The sequence below is a fragment of the Rhinatrema bivittatum genome, chromosome 13, assembly GCF_901001135.1.
Source record: "Rhinatrema bivittatum chromosome 13, aRhiBiv1.1, whole genome shotgun sequence".
Taxonomy (NCBI): domain Eukaryota; kingdom Metazoa; phylum Chordata; class Amphibia; order Gymnophiona; family Rhinatrematidae; genus Rhinatrema; species Rhinatrema bivittatum.
Window position 1 is genome coordinate 43,115,401 of NC_042627.1, and position 24,141 is coordinate 43,139,541.

General features: G+C 50.9%; 1 protein-coding gene across 1 annotated transcript in view; it reads left to right on the forward strand.

Annotated features, from left to right (window-relative positions):
• Nucleotides 1-24,141, forward strand: part of SLTM (SAFB like transcription modulator) — a 399,249-nt gene that overhangs the window by 199,310 nt on the left and 175,798 nt on the right. The window contains 1 exon segment of the mRNA XM_029574499.1: nucleotides 5,768-5,859. Coding sequence (XP_029430359.1) covers nucleotides 5,768-5,859 — 92 coding nt within the window.

Below are 24,141 nucleotides of genomic sequence, written 5' to 3' on the forward strand. Positions count from 1 at the left end.
TATTCCTTTGTAGTTTTTCCTTCACAGCACAGCCCCCGGTGCCCGCGAAAGCCGGTGGAGCCGGCCTCTTCGTTTTACACTCCCTCACCCGCGGCCATTTTGCAGCTCCTCGTGGGCTGCTGCGGCGCTTAGGGAAAGACGTCTGGGGCGGGTTGTGTGGCCGGGAAGGCCCCCCCGCGGCACCCTCCTCTATTTTTGGACAGCGGGCAGTGCGGGCCGCCCGGGCCCCCCCGCAGCGGCGCTTTGTGCGCGTGGCCCCCCCTGAGGCTTTGTTTCTCATTTTTGGCGCCGTTTTTCCTCTCCGGTGATCCCGATGCGGCAGCCGTCACGCTGTGCGGCCTGCGGGGACCCGGGGTCCCGGATTTCCCGGGAGGGCATCTGTGCACGATGCCTTCTCGGGGGAGAAGGTACCTCAAGTCCCTTACTGATTTCTCTTTTTTGCCCGGGCGGCGCGGGCCGGCCACTCCGCCATTTTTGGCGGGAACGGCGGCCATTTTACATTCTGAGCGCCCTGAAGTGCAGGCCACGAGGGAGAACGGCTCTCTGGAGGATTCTACAAGCGGGGGTGCTCCCCCGATTTTGGTGCAGGAACCAAGCACCCAGAGCCAGGGAGCAGGAACCACGCCGCCCCTCGAAGCGCACCTGAGCAGGCCGGGGTTCTCTCAGGAGTTTATCCTGCTCATGCATACAGCTTATCTGCAGGGACTGGAAACACCTGTGGGACCCCCCCCTCCTAAGATCCCACGGATGTCGCCCTCGGCGCCGGCCCCCCCCGACCAGCCCGGGAGCGGGGGCCTCCCGCCCTCCTACCCGGGTCCGATCTGCGCCCGCGGCAGTGGTGGCGGTGCCAGACCCAGCGGGACAGGGACCTGACCTCCCGGACGGGGGTCAAGGGGACGGCACGCAAGAAGGGGATGATCCGCGTACCCTACGCCTCTTCCAGAGGGAAGAGCTGGACGACCTCATCCCGCAGATCATTCAGGAATTAGATCTGGACCCACCACCGGACCCGCCTGCCCCAGTAGCTCCCGCTGTCGTCACTTCTTCAAGGAAGGGAGATCCGGTCCTGGCGGCACTCCGGCCGAGGGCTTGGGCTTTTCCCATTCATGACTCGTTTTTACAACTTCTCATCAGGGAATGGGACACCCCGGAGGCCTCCCTGAAGGGCAGCCGGGCCATGGAAAAGCTGTACCCGCTCCCTGAAGATTTTCTGGACCTCATCAAGGTCCCAAAGGTGGACTCCGCAGTGTCGGCGGTCACGAAGAGGACGACTATCCCAGTAACGGGAGGTGCGGCATTGCGCGACACACAGGATCGTAAGTTGGAAGTTTTCCTTAAGCGGGTCTTCGAGGTCTCCGCGCTGGGTATGCGGGCGGTGATGTGCAGTTCGCTTTCCCAGCGGGCTAGCCTCCTTTGGGTGCAACAACCCCTCACATCTCAGAACCTGCCGGCCGATGAGGCTGCCCAGGCGGATCGGCTGGAAGCCGCAGTGGCGTATGGGGCGGACGCCTCGTACGACCTTTTTCGGGTCCTCGCAAGATCCATGGTATCGGTAGTGGTGGCACGACGACTACTGTGGCTACGCAACTGGGCGGCTGATACGTCCTCTAAGTCGAGTCTGGGCTCTCTTCCCTTCAGGGCCAAGTTCCTCTTTGGGGAGGATTTGGATCAGATCATCAAGTCCCTGGGGGAGAACGCTGTTCATCGGCTGCCGGAGGATAGGTTTCGACCATCCAGAGCTTTTTCTTCTTCTCGGACCAGAGCCAGAGCACAGCGGCGCTACAGGGGATACAGACAGGCGGGCTCCCGGCCATCCGCCCCCAGGTCTCAGCCCTGGTCACGCTCCTTTCGCGGGCGTCGGCCCGCACACACTACTCCTGGACCCGGGAACTCCTCTACCAAGTCTTCACAATGATGCCAGTCTCGCCCACTCCCCGGTCCCCAGGATTGGGGGCCGGCTAACGTATTTCTACGCGGAGTGGGCGCGGATCACCTCGGACCAGTGGGTCCTGGATACCATAAAACACGGCTACGCATTGGAATTTGTCCGCCCCCCGCAGGGAAGGTTCATCTTTTCTCCCTGTGGCTCGGACCTCAAGAGAAGAGCGGTGCAGCTGACTCTGGACAGACTCCGGGAGATAGGCGCTATTGCGCCCGTGCCCTTCGGAGAGGTGGGCTCGGGCCACTATTCCATCTATTTCGTCGTGCCAAAGAAGGACGGTGCCTTCCGGCCTATCCTAGACCTCAAGGAAGTCAACAAATCCCTTCGAGTCGTTCGGTTCCGTATGGAAACGCTCTGGTCAGTGATTGCGGCGGTGCATCGGGGGGAGTTCCTTGCCTCCCTGGACTTAACGGAGGCCTACCTGCACATCCCCATCCGCCCGGACCACCACAGTTTCCTTCGTTTCAAAATTCTGGATCAGCATTTTCAGTTCACGGCTCTCCCGTTCGGATTGGTGACGGCGCCGCGCACCTTCACCAAGATTATGGTAGTCGTGGCTGCAGCTCTCCGGAAGGAGGGCATCCTCGTTCATCCTTATCTGGACGACTGGCTCATCCGGGCGAAGTCATTCGATCAGGGACGCTCAGCTGTGACTCGAGTAGTACGGTGTCTACATTCCCTGGGATGGGTAGTGAACTTCTCCAAGAGCTCCCTCATGCCCTCGCAACGCTTGGATTTTTTGGGGGCGACCTTCGACACCCGGCTGGGCAAAGTTTTTCTGCGCCAGGACAAGGCTCAATCCTTGCGAGATCACACACGGTTCTCTGCGTTACCAGAGCCCACCTCCTGGGACTACCTGCAACTCCTGGGAGTGATGGGGTCCACCATCGACCTTGTACCTTGGGCTTTCGCGCACCTCAGGACCTTACAGTGGGCGCTCCTCTCCCGCTGGAAACCAGTATCGCAGGACTACCAGATGATTCTCCCACTCCCGCGGAATGCCAGGGACAGTCTGGGCTGGTGGTTGGATCCGTCGAACCTGGCCCGTGGCGTGTCCCTCTATCTGCCAAATTGGGTGGTGGTGACCACTGACGCCAGTCTAGCAGGCTGGGGTGCAGTCTGCGATCGAAGCGCCACGCAGGGGACGTGGTCCACGGTGGAGGCGAAGTGGTCAATCAACCGTCTGGAAACCAGAGCGGTCTGGCTAGCTCTGCGACATTTCCTCACGCTTCCTCGGAACCGGGAGGTCAGAATCCTATCGGACAAAGCTACCACCGTGGCCTACATCAACCGACAAGGAGGCACGCGCGGCGCTGCTGATGCAATGGGCGGAGCGTCATCTCGTCCGGCTAGCGGCCTCGCTCATCACCGGGGTGGACAACGTCCAGGCGGACTTCCTCAGTCGGCAACTGCTGGACCCAGGAGAGTGGTCTCTCTCCTACAAAGCGATGCAACTTCTCGTCCATCGGTGGGGGGCCCCCCAATTTAGATCTGATGGCGTTCGCTCTCAACGCCAAGGCTCCACGCTTTTTCAGTCGCCGGAGAGAGCGCGGCGCGGAGGGAGTGGATGCCCTGGTCCTCCCGTGGCCGCCACATCTTCTGCTCTACGCCTTTCCTCCGTGGCCCCTGGTGGGCAGGATGCTCCGCAGAATAGAAAGCCATCAGGGGACCGTGGTTTTCGTCGCCCCGGAATGGCCCAGATGACCCTGGTTTGCGGACCTGCTACAGCTGGTGATAGACGGGCCAATCGGGCTGGGGCACCTCCCCCAGCTCCTACATCAGGGCCCGGTATTTTTCGAGCAGGCAGAACTCTTCTGTCTTGCTTTTGAGAGGCGCCGCCTCCGGCGTCGGGGCTACCCAGAGGCGGTAATATCCACACTATTGCAGGCACGAAAGACATCGACGTCGGCGGCCTATGTTCGCGTCTGGAAAGTGTTCGAGCTGTGGTGTACCAGCCAGGCCACGAGACCCGCTAAGGCTTCTGTACCTCAGATCCTTCAGTTTCTACAGGCCGGGGTGGAAAAAGGGCTCGCCTATAATTCACTGTGTTCAGGTGGCCGCACTTGGTTCGCTATTGAGCGATGGGGGCTCTCTTCGACAGCATTCTGACATTGCTCGTTTTCTCAAGGGTGTCAAGCATATGCGTCCTCCGTTATGGGACCCTTGTCACTCCTGGAGTCTTAACCTTGTGCTTCGCTCCCTGTCGGGACCACCGTTCAAGCCGCTGCGCAGCGCAACGATAAAGGATCTCACTCTCAAGACTGTTTTTCTTGTGGCCATCTGTTCCGCTCGAGGCATCTCGGAGCTGCAGGCTCTGTCGTGTAGAGAGCCCTATCTCCGTTTCTCCGTCTCTGGAGTTTCGCTTCGCACCGTTCCTTCCTTTCTTCCGAAGGTGGTTTCGGCATTCCATGTGAACCAGACGGTGGAGTTGCCGTCCTTCTCTTCCTCAGAGCCGAAGTCTCTCCGTCTCCTGGATGTAAAGCGCACTTTGCGTCTCTATCTGGAGGCTACAAACGAGTTCCAGACCTCTGACCTTCTCTTCGTACTCTGGTCCGGCCCTAAGAAGGGGGTCTCAGGCTTCGAAGACTACCATTGCCAGATGGCTGAAGGCTGGCATTGCTGCTTCCTACATTGGGGCGGGTCGGACTCCCCCCACCCGGAATCGTAGTGCATTCTACACGTTCTCAGGCGGCGTCCTGGGCGGAGTCTCGCTCTGTATCCTCGCAAGAAATTTGTAGAGCAGCCACCTGGAAATCGTTACACACGTTCTCGAGGCACTATCGTCTGCACCTCGCCTCTTCGATCTCTGGACACTTTGGCGAGCAGGTTCTCCGAGCAGGCCTCGCAGGACCCCACCCGATTTAGGAAAGCTTGGGTACATCCCACTGTCTGGACTGATCCAGGTACGTACAGGGAAAAGAAAATTATTACTTACCTGCTAATTTTCGTTCCTGTAGTACCATGGATCAGTCCAGACGCCCACCGCGTTTGGGTTCTTGATCCTGCTCTGCGTTACTTCTTGCTCGCAGTGTTCTGTGTCTTCACAGTCGTTTCTTTTCACTGTTTTTCACAGCTCCCTACAAGTTGGTAGGATGTTTGCGGTTTACTTGTTGCGGTTACAATTGTTTTCATTATCTGTTTCCACAAACTTGATCCTTCGGGGGTTTCTACTCTGGCTTTGATATACTCGATACTGAACTCCTGCAGAGGGGGTAGTAGTATATATGGATACGCCCCCTCAAAGCTTGTGCTGACTCCATCTGCTGGATTGGGGACATAACCCACTGTCTGGACTGATCCATGGTACTACAGGAACGAAAATTAGCAGGTAAGAAGTAATTTTCTTTTCTACCAAGTACTAGTCTGAGGGGGTTGAATACTTATGCAAGCAGCATTTTTCAGTGTTTAATTTTATTTAACAAAAAACGCAGAGAAATAATGAATTGTGACTTTGAGAATTTACTTTGAGTATACTGGCTTGCAATAAAAACTGTCTAGAATAATCTATCATTTGCAGTCCACTCAAATCTGACTTTTTAGGGGGTCAAATACTTTTGCAAGTCACTGTAAAATGTATTGATATCATTTGAAACCAAAATGATACCTGCTTTGGAATTAATCTTTTGGGCAAGGAGATTTATTCAATGTGTATGGTAATGCTAGGAAATTAATATACATTTTGTATACATATTTTAAACTGGCTTGTATTTTTTTATTGGCATTTATGTAGACTAATCTGGTACGTGACGTGCCATATTGACTTTCATATGTTATTGTTCTAATACGTGTATGTTTTGTATATATACATGTGTCTGTTTTTCCCAGGTGCAAAGAGCCCAGGGCAAATGGTGGTTATAGACCAAACAAAAGGAGACCAGTTTAATGTGAGGCAACTAAGAAGGGGCAGATTTGATAAAGTAAGTTGTTGCATATGACCTCTTTGGTTTTTCAGTTGTCAGTTTGCTCTCATGTGCAATTGAATACTTTGCTTGACATCTATTCCAGTGGAAATGAATTAAATATGGTGTTGCCTGCATTTTTTTTCCTGTACAGTGTTGCTCCATGCACTGCAAGTGCATTTAGATAATTCCACCATGAACAGTCCTCTCATCCTAACAGCAAGTTGGGGTGTTTTTTTAAAGATTTTTTTTTTTAAAGCATTGAATTATAACACATTTAAAAGTGAGAAATGTATGTATGCTTTATTATGTTCTGTGCAAAGTGTTATCTTTATACATTTTTGCTGACAAAACTAACTTAAATGAGATAAAATAACTTCCTGTGCAAGCTGTCAGGCCAGCCCATTATGTATGTGTTGTGTACACCTACCAGCAGATCGAGACATCCACAGGCTTGCTGATGTCATTCCTCATATAGCCTCATGCTGACACCTGCCTGTCAGTATTCTTTGTTTCCAGCAGATGGTCGATGTGCTTGACTTCATGCTGTGTATTAAGGCCATAGCTGAGCTAGGTTGTGGCTACTGAGGTAACAGCTCTCCCTTCCTCAATTGAGAAGGGACCTGACACTGATTCTTAACAGGGGAAGGGGCAAGGGTGACTATTGAGTTCCTCTCCCTCTTAGCATTAATTTGAGAGGCTTTCAGGAGGGTAAGATTGTTTGCTCTACCTTTCTCTTCAGCCCCCACCTCCCCTATCTCACCTTTCTCTTCTGGAGCTTGTCCCTCTCTTCCCCCACACTTTCTGTCCGTCAATACCCCTTTCCCTGTACGTACCCGGATCAGTCCAGACTGTGGGTTGAGCCTCCTGTCCAGCAAGTGGAGACAGACTATAAAACTGAAAGGATATCTTATATGAGGACAGAGCCTATCCTGTAACCCTTCAGTATTTGTCCATCTCCAGCAGGTGCAGCACGTCTCCTGATCTAGGCTAGTCAGCCTTCTTTTTCTGACTTCCTTCTGGGATCAAGCAAGTACTTATTCCTTAGGGATTTTGTAGTTGTTTTCTTCCTTTTAAAATAAAGTTAAATGGTTAGTCAGAAAGTTGTGGACTCTTTCTTTAGGAGACGGTTCAGTCTCCTGGCTCTTGCCGGACTCAGGGGGGCTTTGCCTCTTGTGCAGTGCATAGCCTGTGTCTGTTACCGCTTCCAGGTGTGGGGACAGTCTGTCCAGGGCTCGTCCCCCCCCCCCCCCAAATCACCGGTTGCCGAAGGGTCTTAATGTTACGCTGCTGTGCTCAGTCTCTTTACCAAAAAAAAGTGACACAAACAGGCTTAAGTTTAAAAGTGCTCCCATTGCTTTTAATACTTATCTACAGCAGCAGACCAATATTCTGTGTCTTTGTCCCCCCACCTGGGCTTGAACCGGCAGCCAGACAGGCAGGAGTCTGCAGGTTTCCCCCCCCCCCCGCTTCACTCCGGGCCTCTTGGCTGTCAATCAAACTTTTCTCTGCAGCCTTTTTTTCTTCAGAGCGGCTCTCTTTGCCATGGCAGGCAGCCTGCCTCTTCTCTGCCAGCCCTTCGTGTTTCTTTTTGTGAGGGGGGCCTCTTCTCTGCCTCCCTGCCGGGTGGGGTAGGTCCCTCCTCGGCAGGGCTGGCAAATGTAACCCAGGGATAGACTCCCTAGAGCTTGTCCAGGCAGTTCCCGGGTCGGGAAAGCCCAGGAACGGCGGCCATTTTGGATCTTTTGTCTGCTCCAATTTCGGAGCTCCCTGGGGCTGGGGGGGCCATCTTTTTTTTTTTTTTTTTTTTTTTGCAGCCACCCCCCCTGATTGCAGCCCTCTGGCCCCCCAGGATGGGTTTTCTGTCACCCGGCAAAAAAAAAAAAAAAAACCGGCTGCGGAGCCCCCGGGGTCCCTTGGGGCGCGGGTGGTCCCGGGGGTGCCCCTCCCTGACCTCCCAGTGGAACCGGTACCCCCGGATCCTGCTGCCAATCCGGATGCGGAAGATACCCTTCCACCCCTGGAGAGGGACAACCCCAGGGTCTTCAGACTCCTTATGGCCTCTTTGCCCAAAGATATGGACCTGGTCCTGGCGGGAATCAGGGATCCGGCAATCGCCTTCCCCTCTCATCCCATGCACAAGTTGTAGTGCCTGTGGGAATGGAACGCTCCCGAGACGGGACTCTGGGCGGGCCGGGCACTGAGACAAGCTCCCCCTCCCGGAAGTATGCTTAGATTAAAAAAAAAAAAAAAAAGACAATAATCCCACCGTGGACTACTTACGCGATCACGATACAGGAGGGTTTCCCGGCTTTTAAAGCTGCCCAGGTCTGCATGCTCAAAGCTCATGTGATGCACATTTTTGCTGTCCTGGCGCTAGGGATGCATGCGCCTATTTGCAGCAGTCTCATGCTGCGGGCAGGTCTCAAGTGGGCTCAAAGTTGCTCTGAACCCGGGGCCCCCGTGGGCAGAGACTGTGCATGCAACCTTCTCCACGTCCAGGCAAAGCGATGGCTTCGGCGAGGTCCGCCAAACGGCTCCTCTGGCTGCGCCATTGGTCAGCATGTTGCTGTTCAAAGGTAAGCTGCTCCTTGGCAAGGATCTTGAGAAACTCTGGATTCCTTGGGAGAAAGTAAGGTCCATAGGCTTCCGGAGGACCGTCCGAAACCATCCCGTTCCTTTACACCCTCTCGTCCACGTTATCTGGGCCAGAGACTGTATACCCCATGCGGGCAGGGTGACTCCTCAGGGGTTTTTCCATCTTGGTCGCAACCTCCCCGTGGGCGCTGTCCCTTTCGAGAGGGCCAGCCCACGCGCTCCATCCTTATGCCTGCCACACAATGAAGTTCACTTGACTCATTCATCGGTCCCCTTCCTAGGCGGTCGACTCGCCCTGTTTTTCGTGGCATTGATCAAATTCATGTCGGACCAGTGGGTCCTCGACGTCCTCAGACAGGTATGCCTGCGCTTTGCTCGAGATTCTCTAGATCCTTTTTCGATTTCCCCGTGCGGTCGGTCCCAGCAGCAAGCGGTGGAGCAAACCCCCGCCTGGCCCCTGTGTCTGGGCGTGGTGGTCCCGGTTCCAGACAGCAAACTTGCCACAGGCCAGCAATCTATTTACTTTGGACGAAAAGCCGTCCTGTTAGGGAACGACAATCTTAGACGTCACAAGAGTCAACTGGGCGGTTTCAGGTGCTTAGCGCCCCTGAGAAAACATACATCCGGATGAGAGGCGACTGCCCGACCTTCGATAGAGCCCAGGTGGGAACCAAGAGCCGAAACCTGAACTCGCAGGGAGCTAACCGAAAGACCTTTGGAGAGACCACGCTGAAGAAAAGTGAGAATAACCGCAACCAAAGGCGACCATGCCAAAACACCCAACTCCTCGCAGACGTTTTCAAAAACCTTCCAGACCCGGACGTAGGTAAGCGATGTCGACTGTTTGCGAGACCTGAGGAGTGTGGCAATAACTTCATCCTTATATCCTCTTCGTCTCAAACATCTCCATTCAAAAGCCATCCGCCTGGTCGAAAAATACAGGATCCTGCCGCAGAAGATGGGATAGGTGACCGAGACGAAGAAGTCCGTCCACAGTGAGATTCTCCAGATCCGCGAACCATGGCCGTCAGGGCCATAAGGGGGCCACGAGAATGATCGGACCGCGATGGAGTTCTATTCTCCGTAGAACCTTCCCCACTAATGGCCACGTTCTTACCTGTTAATTTTCGTTCCTGTAGTACCACGGATCAGTCCAGACTGTGGGTTGAGCCTCCTTTCCAGCAGGTGGAGACAAACTAAAACTGAAAGGATATCCTATATGAGGCCAGAGCCTATCCTGTAACCCTTCAGTATAACCATTGTCAAAGCAGAAAACAAAACCAGAATAGGATCAAGCAAGTAGCCAGAAAGCTCAATGGAGCAGATGTAGAACAATGTAATAGATATGGTATGACTAACCATACCTCACCTCCCCTCCCCCGTGAAAGATTCGGCCCAGACCATTCGACCCAGACCCATTTTTCCTCAGATTTTGTCCTTTTAATGCATGAATCTTACTTGGCCAGCTTACAGAGGGAGGTGAAACATCCCCCCCCCCCCCCCCCCCAATTGTTCCCCAGTTGTTCCCCTTCCTCCGAAACCTGCTCTTTTTCCTGTGCCGTCCCCTGATGTTGTTCCAGACCCTCAGGGCCCGGTTAGGGTTCGTGTGGTCCCGGGTGTTCCCCCTCCCCCGGCGGCCCCCCCCCCCCCCCCCCCAGCCTCCTTTAGACTCGCTTGACCTAGGGGACGACGATACTACGGCTCAAGCCCTCCCGCTAGAGGGCGACGATCCCCAAGTCCCTGCACTTATTTCAGCGGGAGGACCTGGAGCCTCTTATTCCCTTCGTTCTCCAGGAACTGGGAATTGAAGCCCTACCAGATGATTCTGTGGCGGCAGCGATGACACTAAACGCGGACCCGGTCCTGGCGGGTCTCGGGGCGTTACCGCGTACTTTCCCGTTTCATCCAATGCACCGTTTGCTTCTCCGGGAATGGGAGTCCCCAGAGACTAGGCTTCGAGTTGGTAGGGCTATGGATAAGCTATACCCGCTCCCTGAGGACTGCCTGGACATGTTAAAAATTCCTAAGGTAAATTCTTCTGTCACCCCAGTGACAAAACATACCACCATTCCTGTGGTGGGCGCTACAGCATTACGGGATGTGCAGGACCGTAAGCTTGAATTTTATTTGAAACTCATCTTTGAAGTTTTGGCTCTCGGAGTCCGGGCGACTATTTGCAGCAGTGTCATGCAGCGGGCAAGCCTTAGGTGGATGCAACAGTTACTCAGCACCCAGGACCTCCCATCTGCAGAGGCTGAGCAAGCTGAATGCTTGGAGGGCTATAGCCTATGGTGCGGATGCCCTCTATGACTTGCTTCGTGTCCAGGCAAAGGCTATGGTTTCTGCGGTCTCGGCCAGACGTCTTCTCTGGCTACGTAATTGGTCTGCTGATACTTCTTCAAAAGCTCAGTTGGGCACTCTTCCTTTCAAGAGCAAGTTGCTTTTTGGTGAGGACCTGGAGCAGCTTATTAAATCCTTGGGTGAGAACAAGGTCCACAAGCTGCCAGAGGACTGTCCCAGACAGTCGAAGTCTTTTTTTTTTTTTTTCTTTTTCCCCGACTTGCACTCGCTTTAGGGGAAACTGCTGTTATGGCACCAGGGCTTCCCCAGGGGTGGTATCTCCAGGTCCCAGTCTTGGTCCCATTCCTTTCGCGGCCGTTGAGGCTTCCGGGATGGCAATTAGCAACACATGACCACTAAGTCAACTCCCCAATGAGATTAGGCCGTTCCATTCCTCCGAACGAAACTTAGGTGGGCATCTTTCTCTGTTTTTCGAGGAGTGGGCCAAAATCACATCCGATCTCTGGGTCCTCGAGGTGATAGAACATGGCTACGCGTTATATTGCCAGGGACCTGCCGGATCTATATATCGTGTCCCCTTGCGGCCGTTACAAGCGACCTGTGGTCTGTCACACCCTGTTGAGACTTTAGGATTTGGGGGCGATCCTTCCGGTAACTGTGTAACAGGCGCTGGCCAGTATTCAATTTACTTCGTTGTTCCCAAAAAGGACGATTCCTTTCACCCCATCCTGGATCTCAAAAGGGTCAATCGGGCCTTCAAAGTACCCCGTTTCAAGGTGGAAACCCTGCGCGCGGTGTTTGCGGTGGGCCGTCCTGGCGAGTCCTCACTTCCCTTGATCTCACAGAGGCTTATTTTCACATCCCCATCCGTTGGGAACAACAAAGATTCCTTCGCTTTCAGATCCTAGACCAGCACTTCCAGTTCCGGGCCCTTCCCTTCGGTCTCGCCACCGCTCCCTGCACTTTCACCAAGATCATGGTAGTCATTGCGGCAGCTCTCCGACGAGAAGGGATTTTAGTCCATCCTTATCTAGACGATTGGTTGGTAAGGGGCAAGTCTGCTGCCCTCTGCACGCACGTGATAAACAGAGTTTTAGCCCTACTCGCATCTCTCGGCTGGATAATCAACTACTCCAAAAGCAATCTTCGGCCCTCACAAGAGCTGGAATTCCTTGGTGCTGTTTTCAACACTCGGGTCGGGAAAGTTTTTTTTCTTTCGGACTCGCGGACTCTCAACCTGATTGATCAGTTGAACACTTTTGTCTCTCTACCTCTTCCCAGGGCGAGGGATTACCTGAAAGTTTTCGGGACCATGGCTTCCACGATCGATCTCGTCCCCTGGGCGTTTGCTCATATGCGTCCTTTACAGAAAGCATTGTTATCCCGTTGGAAACAGATGTCTGAGCAGTACCAAGAGATTCTCCCTCTCTGACTCTACCATAGCCAATATACAATGGTGGTTCTCCCTGGCACATCTTCTCAAGGGGATGCTTCTTTTGACACTCTCTTGGGTCATTGTGACGACAGATGCCAGCCTCTCCGGTTGGGGGGCCGCCTGCCAATCTCAAATGACTTAAAGTTTCTGGTCTCTCTCCCAGTCTCGATGACATATCAATGGTCTAGAAGCCCGAGCGGTTCGCCTGGCTCTCAAATTTTTTCTTCCTCTGATTCGCCACAAAGCGGTCCGGGTGCTATCGGACAATTCCACCACGGTGGCTTACATAAATCGACAGGGGGGGACTCGAAGTCTAATGGCGCTAGAGGCCAGCAAGCTCTTTCTCTGGGCAGAGAGGCATTTGGATCGCCTGGCGGCCTCCCACATAGCAGGCAAAGAGAATATTCAAGCCGACTTCCTCAGTCGACAACATCTCGATCCCGGCGAGTGGGAGCTGTCAGACGAAGCGATGGACCTAATCGTGCACAGGTGGGGTCCCCCTCACCTGGACCTCATTGTGACTCTTTCCAACGCAAAGGCTCCCCGGTTCTTCAGCCGGTGGAGGGAGGAGCATTGTTCAGAAGGGGTGGATGCGCTGGTTCTTCCCTGGCCCTCCGACGTTCTTCTCTACGTGTTTCCACCGTGGCCATTAGTGGGGAAGGTTCTACGGAGAATAGAACTCCATCGCGGTCCGATCATTCTCGTGGCCCCCGTATGGCCCTGACGGCCATGGTTCGCGGATCTGGAGAATCTCACTGTGGACGGACTTCTTCGTCTGTCACCTATCCCATCTTCTGCGGCAGGGTCCTGCATTTTTCAACCAGGCGGATGGCTTTTGAATGGAGACGTTTGAGACGAAGAGGATATAAGGATGAAGTTATTGCCACACTCCTCAGGTCTCGCAAACAGTCGACATCGCTTACCTACGTCCGGGTCTGGAAGGTTTTTGAAAACGTCTGCGAGGAGTTGGGTGTTTTGGCACGTTCGCCTTTGGTTGCGGTTATTCTCACTTTTCTTCAGCGTGGTCTCTCCAAAGGTCTTTCGGTTAGCTCCCTGCGAGTTCAGGTTTCGGCTCTTGGTTCCCGCCTGGGCTCTCTCGAAGGTCGGGCAGTCGCCTCTCATCCGGAAGTACGTTTTCTCAGGGGCGCTAAGCACCTGAAACCGCTTGTCTGGTCTTATTTGTCCTTCGTGGAGTTTTAAACTTGGTTCTTCGAGCTCTTTGTTCGGCATCGTTCGAGCCTCTCCATTGAGCCACTCTCAGAGACTTGACTCTCAAGACTGTCTTCTTGGTCGCTATTTGCTCTGCCAGGAGGGCGTCTGAGCTTCAAGCTCTATCCTGTAGAGACCCTTTCTTGCGTTTTTCGGACTCGGGTGTCTCTCTCCAGACCGTTGTTTCGTCTTTTCATGTTAACCAGTCTGTGGAACTTCCTGCTTTTTTGTCAGAGGATATTGTGGTGTCTGGTAATAGTGATCTTCATCATCTCGATGTCAAACGAGTCTTATTGCATTATCTTGAGGTCACTAATGATTTTCGGGTTTCCGATCACCTTTTTGTCCTGTGGAGTGGATCCAACAGGGGGAAGCAAGCTTCTAAAGCTACAATCGCTCGCTGGTTGAAGGAGGTGATTTCTTCGGCCTACATTTGCAAGGGCCGACCAGTTCCTAAAGGCCTAAAAGCTCATTCTTTATGTTCTCAAGCGACTTCTTGGGCGGAGTCTCAATCAGTGTCGCCGCAAGGAATATGTAGGGCGGCTACATGGAAATCTCTTCATACTTTTGCTCGTCACTACCGACTCAATGTTCAGGCTCCAGCCTTTGGTTTCTTTGGTCAGCAGGTGCTTCGAGCGGGACTGTCTGGGTCCCACCCTCTGTAGGGAAGCTTTGGGGGACATCCCATGGTCTGGACTGATCCGGGTACGTACAGGGAAAGGAAAATTAGTTCTTACCTGATAATTTTCGTTCCTGTAGTACCACGGATCATTCCAGACACCCGCCCGTTCTTCTGGCTGCTCAAATTTTCTTCCTGTTTTTGATTTTTTCCTTCTTATAGGACTCTCTCTTTTTTTTGTAATTTAGTTTTTATTAATTTTTCACCAACCAGGTAACAAAGACAATAGATCATATGGAATGACACAGAATAACATGAACCATGGTCAGAAAATTCAAGAAACTGCCCCCTTCCCTCCCCCTCCCTGATGGTGGAGTATCAGCGGAACACAAGAATGTCAAGAGTCCATAACGTCTAAAAAAGGCCAGAATGGGGCCTGTGACGAGATTAAAAAGTATTCCAAGAGAACAATCCCTCAATACACCTCCGCTGCAGTGGGTCTGGAGAACTGTCCATGAGTGGGGAACCCTCCTGTGGGTCACTCCGCCTCCACACTCTCCTCCGGACCGGAAGAAGTCTCACTGAGATTCATAGTCTATAAAGGGTTGCCAAGTCTTAAGATAAGATGCCAGTTTATGTAGTAGCAGTCAATGAGGCCATCTGCTGATATTTATGTAATAAGTCCACAATAGTTTGAAGTCTCGGAGTCTGCGGTGATTTCGAATGTAAGGCAATCTGACTGCGTGTGGCAATAAACATTTGCATACAAAATCTTTGCGTCGGTTTGTCCATGGTGTCAGGGAAAATGTGCAACAAAGCAGTTTCAACAGTAGCCAATAAGTTAATCCCCAACACCTTAGACAGCCTTGAAAAGACCGCCTTCCATAACGGAGTGAGAATAGGGCATCTCCACCATATATGCAGGAATGTTCCCCTATTCCCACAAGCTCTCCAACATAAATCAGACACGGATGGGGAAAAGCGATGGAGGCGATCTGGGGTAAGGTACCACCTATAGATAATTTTGTAACAGTTTTCCTGCATTCGAGCAGAGATAGAGCACCGCCTTGCGTTATTAAATACTTCTTCCCAAGCATGTTTCCCCAATTGCCTTCCCAGGTCAGCCTCCCAATTAGCTATAAAAGAGCGGCGCTCTGGCAATGGTGTGAATAGCAACAGATAAAGTTTAGATATCGTTCCCTTGAGCTTGTCGCTGCACCGACAGTAGGTCTCCAGGAGGGTCCGCCCGACCCGTAGGGTCCCATCCCTCTGCAAACCTCGAATGTAATGAGTAACTTGTGCATGTGCTAAGAAATCATGATGGATCAAGGTGGTACACCTCGAAGAACTGGTCCCTGGGGGAGATTACACCTTGTGAAAATAGATGCCCAATTGTGGTGATCCCATTCTCCCGCCAGTGGTTGAACCGTAAAGATTGGAAGCCACTCGGGAAGTGGATATTATGCATCAAAGAGGATTGATAAAAAAACTTAGAATCCCCAAGAAGGCCTCTACGGCTATGGGACCAAATGGTGATAGTAACTTGCAACGCCCAAGGTATAACTTTAATGGGCCTCCAAGTGTGTTGGGGTTGCCATGGCATCGCAGATAAGGCCATCAGGCCCACCATTGCTTGCTCCACTTGTACCCATTGTTTCGGAGTGGCCTGACGATGGAAATCTATAAGCGCCCTTAATTAACATAGAAACATAGAAATGACGGCAGAAGAAGACCAAACGGCCCATCCAGTCTGCCCAGCAAGCTTCACATTTTTTTCTCATACTTATCTGTTTCTCTTAGCTCTTTGGTTCTATTTCCCTTCCACCCCCACCATTAATGTAGAGAGCAGTGATGGAGCTGCAACCAAGTGAAATATCAAGCTTGATTAGTTAGGGGTAGTAGGGGTAGTAACCGCCACAATAAGCAAGCTACACCCATGTTTATTTGTTTTACCCAGACTGTGTTATTCAGCCCTTATTGGTTGTTTTTCTTCTCCCCTGCCGTTGAAGCAGGGAGCTATGCTGGATATGCGTGTAGTATCAGTTTTTCTTCTCCCCTGCGGTTGAAGCAGGATATGCATTGAAAGTGAAGTATCAGGCTTATTTGGTTTGGGGTAGTAACCGCCGTAACAAGCCAGCTACTCCCCGCTTTGTGAGTGCGAATCCTTTTTTCTTCTCCCCTGCCGTTGAAGCAGAGAGCTATGCTGGATATGCGTGAAGTATCAGTTTTTCTTCTCCCCTGCCGTTGAAGCAGAGAGCTATGCTGGATATGCGTGAAGTATCAGTTTTTCTTCTCCCCTGCCGTTGAAGCAGAGAGCTATGCGTGACGTATCAGTTTTTCTTCTCCCCTGCCGTTTAAGCAGAGAGCTATGCTGGATATGTATTGAAAGTGAAGTATCAGGCTTATTTGGTTTGGGGTAGTAACCGCCGTAACAAGCCAGCTACTCCCCACTTTGTGAGTGCGAATCCTTTTTTCCACATTTCCTCTTGCTGTTGTAGCTTAGAGTGATGTTGGAGTCACAGTAACCATGTGTATATTTATTGAATAAGGGTATTATCTCCAGGCAGTAGCCGTCATTCTGGCGAGCCACCCACTCTTTATTTATTTATTTAAAATTCTTATATACCGGCATTCATGATACAATCACATCATGCCGGTTTACATAGAACTTTATTGACGGCCTCTTGATTTTATGGATCCACAGTGTTTATCCCACGCCCCTTTGAAGTCCTTCACAGTTCTGGTCTTCACCACTTCCTTCGGAAGGGCATTCCAGGCATCCACCACCCTCTCCGTGAAGAAATACTTCCTGACATTGGTTCTGAATCTTCCTCCCTGGAGCTTCAAATCGTGACCCCTGGTTCTGCTGATTTTTTTCCTATGGAAAAGGTTTGTCGTTGTCATTGGATCATTAAAACCTTTCAAGTATCTGAAAGTCTGTATCATATCACCTCTGCTCCTCCTTTCCTCCAGGGTGTACATATTTAGATTCTTCAATCTCTCCTCATAAGTCATTTGATGAAGACCTTCCACCTTTTTGGTCACCCTTCTCTGGACCGCCTCCATCTTGTCTCTGTCTCTTCGGAGATACGGTCTCCAGAACTGAACACAATACTCCAGGTGAGGTCTCACCAAGGACCTGTACAAGGGGATAATCACTTCCCTTTTCTTACTCGATATTCCTCTCTCTATGCAGCCCAGCATTCTTCTGGCTTTAGCTATCGCCTTGTCACATTGTTTCGCCGACTTCAGATCATTAGACACCATCACCCCAAGGTCTCTCTCCTGCTCCGTGCACATCAGCCTTTCTCCCCCCATCGAATACAGTTCATTCGGATTTCCACTCCCCATATGCATGACTTTGCACTTCTTGGCATTGAATGTCAGCTGCCATGTCTTCGACCACTCTTCCATCTTCCTTAAATCCCGTCTCATTCTCTCCACTCCTTCCGACGTGTCCACTCTGTTGCAGATCTTAGTGTCATCCGCAAAAAGACATACCTTACCTTCTATCCCTTCCGCAATGTCGCTCACAAAGATATTGAAAAGGACCGGTCCCAACACCGATCCCTGCGGTACACCGCTTAAAACCGCTCTCTCTTCAGAGAGAGTTCCATTTACCATCACACATTGTCTTCTGTCCGTCAACCAGTTTGCAATCCAGGCCACCACCTCGGCACTCACTCCTAAGCTTCTCATTTTATTCACCAGTCTCCTGTGCGGGACAGTGTCAAAAGCTTTGCTGAAATCCAAGTAGATGACATCGAGTGCTCTTCCTCGATCCAATTCCTTGGTTACCCAGTCAAAAAAGTCAATCAGATTTGTCTGACAGGATCTTCCAATTGAGCGGCATAGTAATATCTCGCAAGATTGGGAACCCCCAGACCTCCTTGTGATTTTGGAAGGTATAACACCTGTCTTGCCAATCGCGGCGGCCTCCGTCGCCAAATGAAATCAAAGATTTTTTTCTGCCAGGACTCTCTCTTTTTTTTTTAATCCCTGCATCATCTTCCTGGAATCTACTAATAGGCACCGGAAGCATCGTTACGATGATTGGGGGTAGATATACAAGAGCGTTTAGTTACACAGTTCATTCAATTGTTCTGTTATTTTGTTGGTTTAAATTAAATTACTAGTTATCCTGTTACTTGCTTGATCTTGTATTTTCTGCTTTGACAATGGTTATACTGAGGGTTCCAGGGTGTGTTCCGTCCTTATATGGGCTGCCCTTAGAACTTTGGTCTGTCTCCACCTGCTGGAACTGGGGCTTAACCCATGATCTGGACTGATCCGTGGTACTACAGGATCGAAAATTATCAGGTAAGAACTAATTTTCCTTTCCCTGTACGTACCGGGATCAGTCCAGACCTGGATTGAGCCTCCTTTCCAGCAGGTGGAGACAGACTAAAACTGAAATGGTGTCCTATATGAGGACAGAGCCTATCCTGTAACCCTTCAGTATTTGTCTGTCTCCAGCCGGTGCATCAGCTCACCCTTCGGTCTCCTGATTTCAGCTAGTTAGCCGGCTATCCTTATTTTCTTTGGATCAAGCAAGTACTTATTCTTAGTTTGTTTGGCTCTTTCTTCCTTTCAAGAAAATAATGTAGATCTCATAGTTAGTCTTTTTTCTTGTGCAGGAGACGGTGCCATCTCCTGGCTCTTGCCGGACTCAGGGGGGCTTCGCCCCTTGTGTGGAGCATAGCCTGAGTCCATGAGTGCTTCCAGGTGTCGGGACCGAGGCTGGTGGTCTCCCCTCCTCTGGCTGCCGAGGGGGCTTAGAGCCCCAGTGCTGTGCTCAGTTAAAACAAAAAACAAAAAAAACCCCACACTGTTCCGAAGTTTAAAAGTTATTTATTTAACTTTCACAGCACTTGCAAAATATTTTTTATATTTTTATTCTTTTGGTTTTCAGGGGGCTTGAACTGGCAGCCAGACAGGCAGGAGTGAGCAGGTTTTCTCCCCTGCTTCACTCCTGCCTGTGTGCTGCCAATCATTTCTATTTTTAGACTTTTTTTTTCTTCTCAGAGCGGCTCATCTCATTCCGCGGCCGGCAGCCTGCCTTGCCTGTGGGCTGCCCTCGTTGCCATTTTGTAATGTCGGACAACGCAACAAAGTGAGTGCTGGGCCTGCTTTGGAGAGAATGGCCCCCCTCAACTGATTCCTGAGCCACGGTGGTAGTGGTTCGCAGATCTGGTGGGTCTTGCGATAGACTGTCCTCTCCAGTTGGCTCACCTTCAGGCTTGCTTTGGCAAGGTTCCATATTTTCGCATCAGGAGGATTGCCTTTGTCTCCGGCTTTTGAGAGGTAATGGTTGCGCTTAAAGGGTTATTTGGAGACAGTCATTTCCACGTTGCTCCAGGCTAGATGTCCTTCTACATCTGTGGCTTATCTTCGGGTCTGGAAGGTGTTTGAGGCTTGGTGCTTTCAGCAGCATCTGGATCCCCTGTCTGTGAGCATTCCACACATTCTGGATGACTTGCAGCAAGAGCTGTCAAAGAGGCTGGCCTACAATTCTATCCGGGTTCAGGTGACCGCCTTGGGTTGCCTTAGGGGCAGGGAAAAGAACAGGTCTTCAGCTTCCCATCTGATTATTATTGTGCGGTTTCTCAGGAGTCAAGCATTTATGGCTGCTGGTGTAAGGAAGTTGTGTCTGGGTTGGAACCTCAACTGATACTTTGGGTGCTCTGTGAGATCTCTTTTGAACCCTTAAGGGGAGCTTTGTTGAAGGATCTGATGTTGAAGGCTGTTTTTCTGAAGCTCTATGTTCGGCCAGGCAGATTTTGGAGCTGCAAGCTTTATCTTGTAGGGACCCCTTTCTCTGGATTGAGTCTTGACATGGTGACTTTGTGGACGGTGCTGTCCTTTTTTTTTTCTTTCCATTTGAATCACAGTAGATCTGTCAGCCTTTCTGTACTTGACTAGGGTGTCTCCATCAGAGAGGGAGCTGCATCTTTTGGATGTACACAGGACCCTGTTGCATTATCTGAAGGTTACGAATTACTTTCCATATTCGGATTACCTCTTTGTACTGTTTGGCAGGATGAACAAAGTAGCTAAGGCTTCAAAAGCTAAGATTTTTCACTGGTTAAAAGAAGCCATTTTGTCCGCTTTTATTTGTAAGGGGTGTATAGTGCCTGTAGGCAAGCGAGCACATTCTACAAGAGTGCAGGCAGCAACCTGGGTGGAGTGTCAGTTGGTATTTCCACAGGAGATAAGTAGGGCAGCAGTGTGGCCAACATTTCATACTTTAACCAAGCATTACCAATTGAATGTGTGAGCACAGGAAGACGTGCCCTTTGAGAATGTTCTAAGTGTGGGGCTTTGGGATCCCATCCAGTTTAGTGTGCTTGGGTTTATCCCAGGACAAGCAGGATGCTAGTCTTCACATATGGGTGACATCAGTAATGGAGCCCTATGTACGGAAAAACTTTTTTCAAAGTTTCCCTGAAACTTTTGACTGGCACCAGAGTGCCTACTGAGCATGCCCAGCATGCCATGATATTCCCTGCCACAGGGGATCTCCCTTCAGTCTTTTTTCCGCGGAGCCGTTAGCCTCGCGATTAGTTGGAGTCCTGTGGAGATTTCTCCACAACTTTAAACTTTTCAGAAAAAGTTAGAAAAACTTTAGCTGCAAAGGGTCTCCCTTTAGAATACCATCTCGGTAAGTTTTCATTACTTCGCGGTTCCGTTCCGATTTTAGACCGTTTTTTCCCGGTCCACGGTCGTCGACGGCTGTCCGACCTAAAAATGGCTTCGGGATTCAAAAAGTGCCCTAAGTGCACTAGAAATATGTCTATTACGGATCCCCACCAAGACTGCGTACTTTGCCTTGGTGAGAACCATGATGTCAGGGCCTGCGCCTTGTGTGCCTCCATGACATCAAAGGGACGTCGACTCCGGATGGCGAAGATGGAACAGCTCTTCAAAATTCAACTGCTACCCGCAGCATCATTCTCAATGCAATCGTCTCCGGCTGGATCGATTCGTAAGGTGGTGTTAAACGAGTCCCAGGTGAGTTGGGAGATGCTTTTCTTTCCTCCCCCTCTCCATCGTCGAGGGCTTAGACATCGGGAAGCGAAAAGGCCAAAGAAAAAGAAAAGCATAGACATTGGCATCGAAGGCCGCACACATGGAGCATCAATCCGATACCTGCAGTGCCATCGGAGACAGAATCGACTGCTAAGAAACCTCGGTTGGACGTGCAGGCTCCAGAGCCTTCGATACCACGGCAATCCCCACCGATACCGGTGCAGGGAACCGTACCCCCTCAGGGCCCTGAGGAGGTACCGGCATCGCCACTACCACCTCCCCCCATGGCTGCTCTGATCTCACCATCCATGTGGGCGGAACTTGATGTTTATATTCGTCAAGTGGTACGAGACGCATTCCTCGATGCGATTCCGAGGCCACACTTCGACACCAGCGATGCCATCGCCGATTCCGGTACAGACGGATATTTTGCCCTCGCTACCAATATCACCGGCCATTCCGGCACAGATGCAGATTCCAGCACCGATGAAACAATCGATGCCGATTCCAGAGGTCTCTATTTTTCAACCTCTGGAAAAGTTGGATACCCTAATCCAGGCTGTATCCAAGAAGCCTCAAGACACAGATGAAGGCATGATTCCAGAACCAATACCTGGTCCCTCTGGTACTGTTCCACCTCGGAATCCACACTCTCTAGGTTTTCCCTCCATGCCATCGATGCCTTTCAGACCTTCAGGTCATCCAAGGGACACTGGAACTGATTCTGATACAGATGTTTCTACAGACAAGGAAATGCTATCTGAGCCATCACCTCCAGAAGATAGGAGAAAGTCACCTCTGGAAGATCTCTCCTCCAATTTTGTAAAAGACATGTCGGAGACCATACCTTTTCAGCTTCTCTCTGAAATTGACTCCAGACAGAAAACATTAGAGGTCCTACAGTTTGTAGATCCACCTAAGGAAATACTTGCTGTACCTGTACATGAGGTACTTCAGGAACTCATGTACAGATTGTGGGAGCATCCTGGATCAGTGGCATCGGTTAATAAAAAAGCAGATGCTACATACCTCATCCAGCCAATCCCTGGATTTCAAAAATCTCAACTACCACACCAGTCGGTGGTAGTTGAGTCAGCCCAGAAAAAAGCTAAAAAACTCAAAACACATGCCACCAGGAAAGGAAAGTAGATTCCTGGATAATCTAGGTAGGAAAATCTTTCAAGGAGCAATGTTGGTTTCAAGAATAACTGCTTACCAACTATACATGAACCAATACCAACGCAACCTCTGGAAGCAGGTCGAAGGCCTTACCCATGATCTTCCAGACCAATACCAAGAAGTATTCTCACAACTCGTGCATAAAGGCCTAGAAGCAGGCAAGCACGAAGTCAGGGCTACATATGACAGCTTTGCAACGGCTTCTTGACTGTCAGCCTCAGGAATCACGGCTTGTAGATGGGCTTGGCTGAAAGCATCTGACTTAAGGCCAGAGGTGCAAGAGAGATTAGCCAACCTTCCTTGTTTGGGTGATAACCTATTTGGAGACAAGGTCAAGGAAGCAGTGGCCACGATAAAGGACCATACTGAGACTCTCAAGCAACTCTCACTAATCCCTTAAGAGTCACAACCTCCTTCTAGGAGGCTCCCTAGAAAAGATATCAGGAGGCCTTACTACTACCAACGCCACTATTACCCCCCAACGAGCCGGGCAAGACAATCTCGTCCAACTCAGCGTCCTCGGTCTCGGCAAAGGCCTGCTAGGCCTCAACCACCTGCTCAGACTGCATCAACATCAGGGTTTTGAAACACAACCAGAGAGCAGAACCCCTTTTCACAATCCACTTCCAGATTTACCAGTGGGAGGTCTCATAACCTACTTTCATCACACCTGGACCTCCATAACTACAGGCCAATGGGTTCTTTCCATTATAGATCAAGGGTACCGATTGGATTTTCTCACTGTACCAAAAGATACTCCACCAATTTCATCTTGGACAGTGAACCACCACTCCAAAATCCTAAAAACAGAATTATCCACCCTTCTGAGAGCCAGGGCCATAGAACAAGTTCCCGGGCCTCAGCAGGGCAGAGGATTCTACTCCCGCTATTTCCTCATTCCAAAGAAAACAGGAGGCCTACGTCCAATCCTGGATCTCAGAAATCTCAACAAATTTCTCAAAAAAGAAAAATTCAGGATGGTATCGTTAGGCACCATGCTACCTCTCCTTCAAAGAGGGAGATTGGCTCTGCTCTCTGGATCTTCAAGACACCTACGCTCACATTCCCATCTTTCCTCCTCACCGCAAATACCTGCGATTTCTGGTTGAAGGACAACATTTTCAATAGAGTGCTCCCATTTGGCTTAGCCTCAGCACCTCTAGTATTCACAAAGTGTCTGGCAGTGGCGGTGGCACACCTCCACAAACAAAAGGTGCATCTATTTCCTTATCTAGAGGATTGGCTCATCAGGAGTCGCACAAAAGGAAGGAGCTCTCAATTCCCTCAAGCTCACAGTCCATTTACACCACTCCTTGGGGTTTCTCATCAATTATCCGAAATCCCATTTCATACCATCTCACCTTCTACAATTCATCGGTGCAGATTTAAACACCATCATAGCAAAAGCTTTTCTTCCAAGAGACCGTGCTCAAACACTCGCTCTCCTGGCACACTGGTTCCGAACTCAATCTCAGGTTACAGCTCATCAGTGCCTCACCCTACTCGGTCACATGGCCTCCACAGTTCACGTCACTCCCATGGCCAGATTGACCATGCGACTACTGCAATGAACACTCAAAACTCAGTGGATTCAAGCCATTCAACCCTTGTCCACTCGCATTCAGATAACGCAGGAACTCCGTTCCTCCCTCCTCTGGTGGATATCAATGAACAACTTGCTCACGGGTCTGCCTTTCCAGCAACCAGTTCCACAAGTGACATTAACTACAGATGCGTCCACTTTAGGCTGGGGAGCACACATTGGTCATCTGAAGACCCAAGGGAAGTGGACAAAAGCTGAAGCCTCTTTTCAGATAAATTTCTTAGAGCTTCGAGCTATACATTAAGCGCTACATGCGTTCAAGGACTGCCTTTCACACAAGACTGTTCTGATCCAAACGGACAACACAGTAGCCATGTGGTACATCAG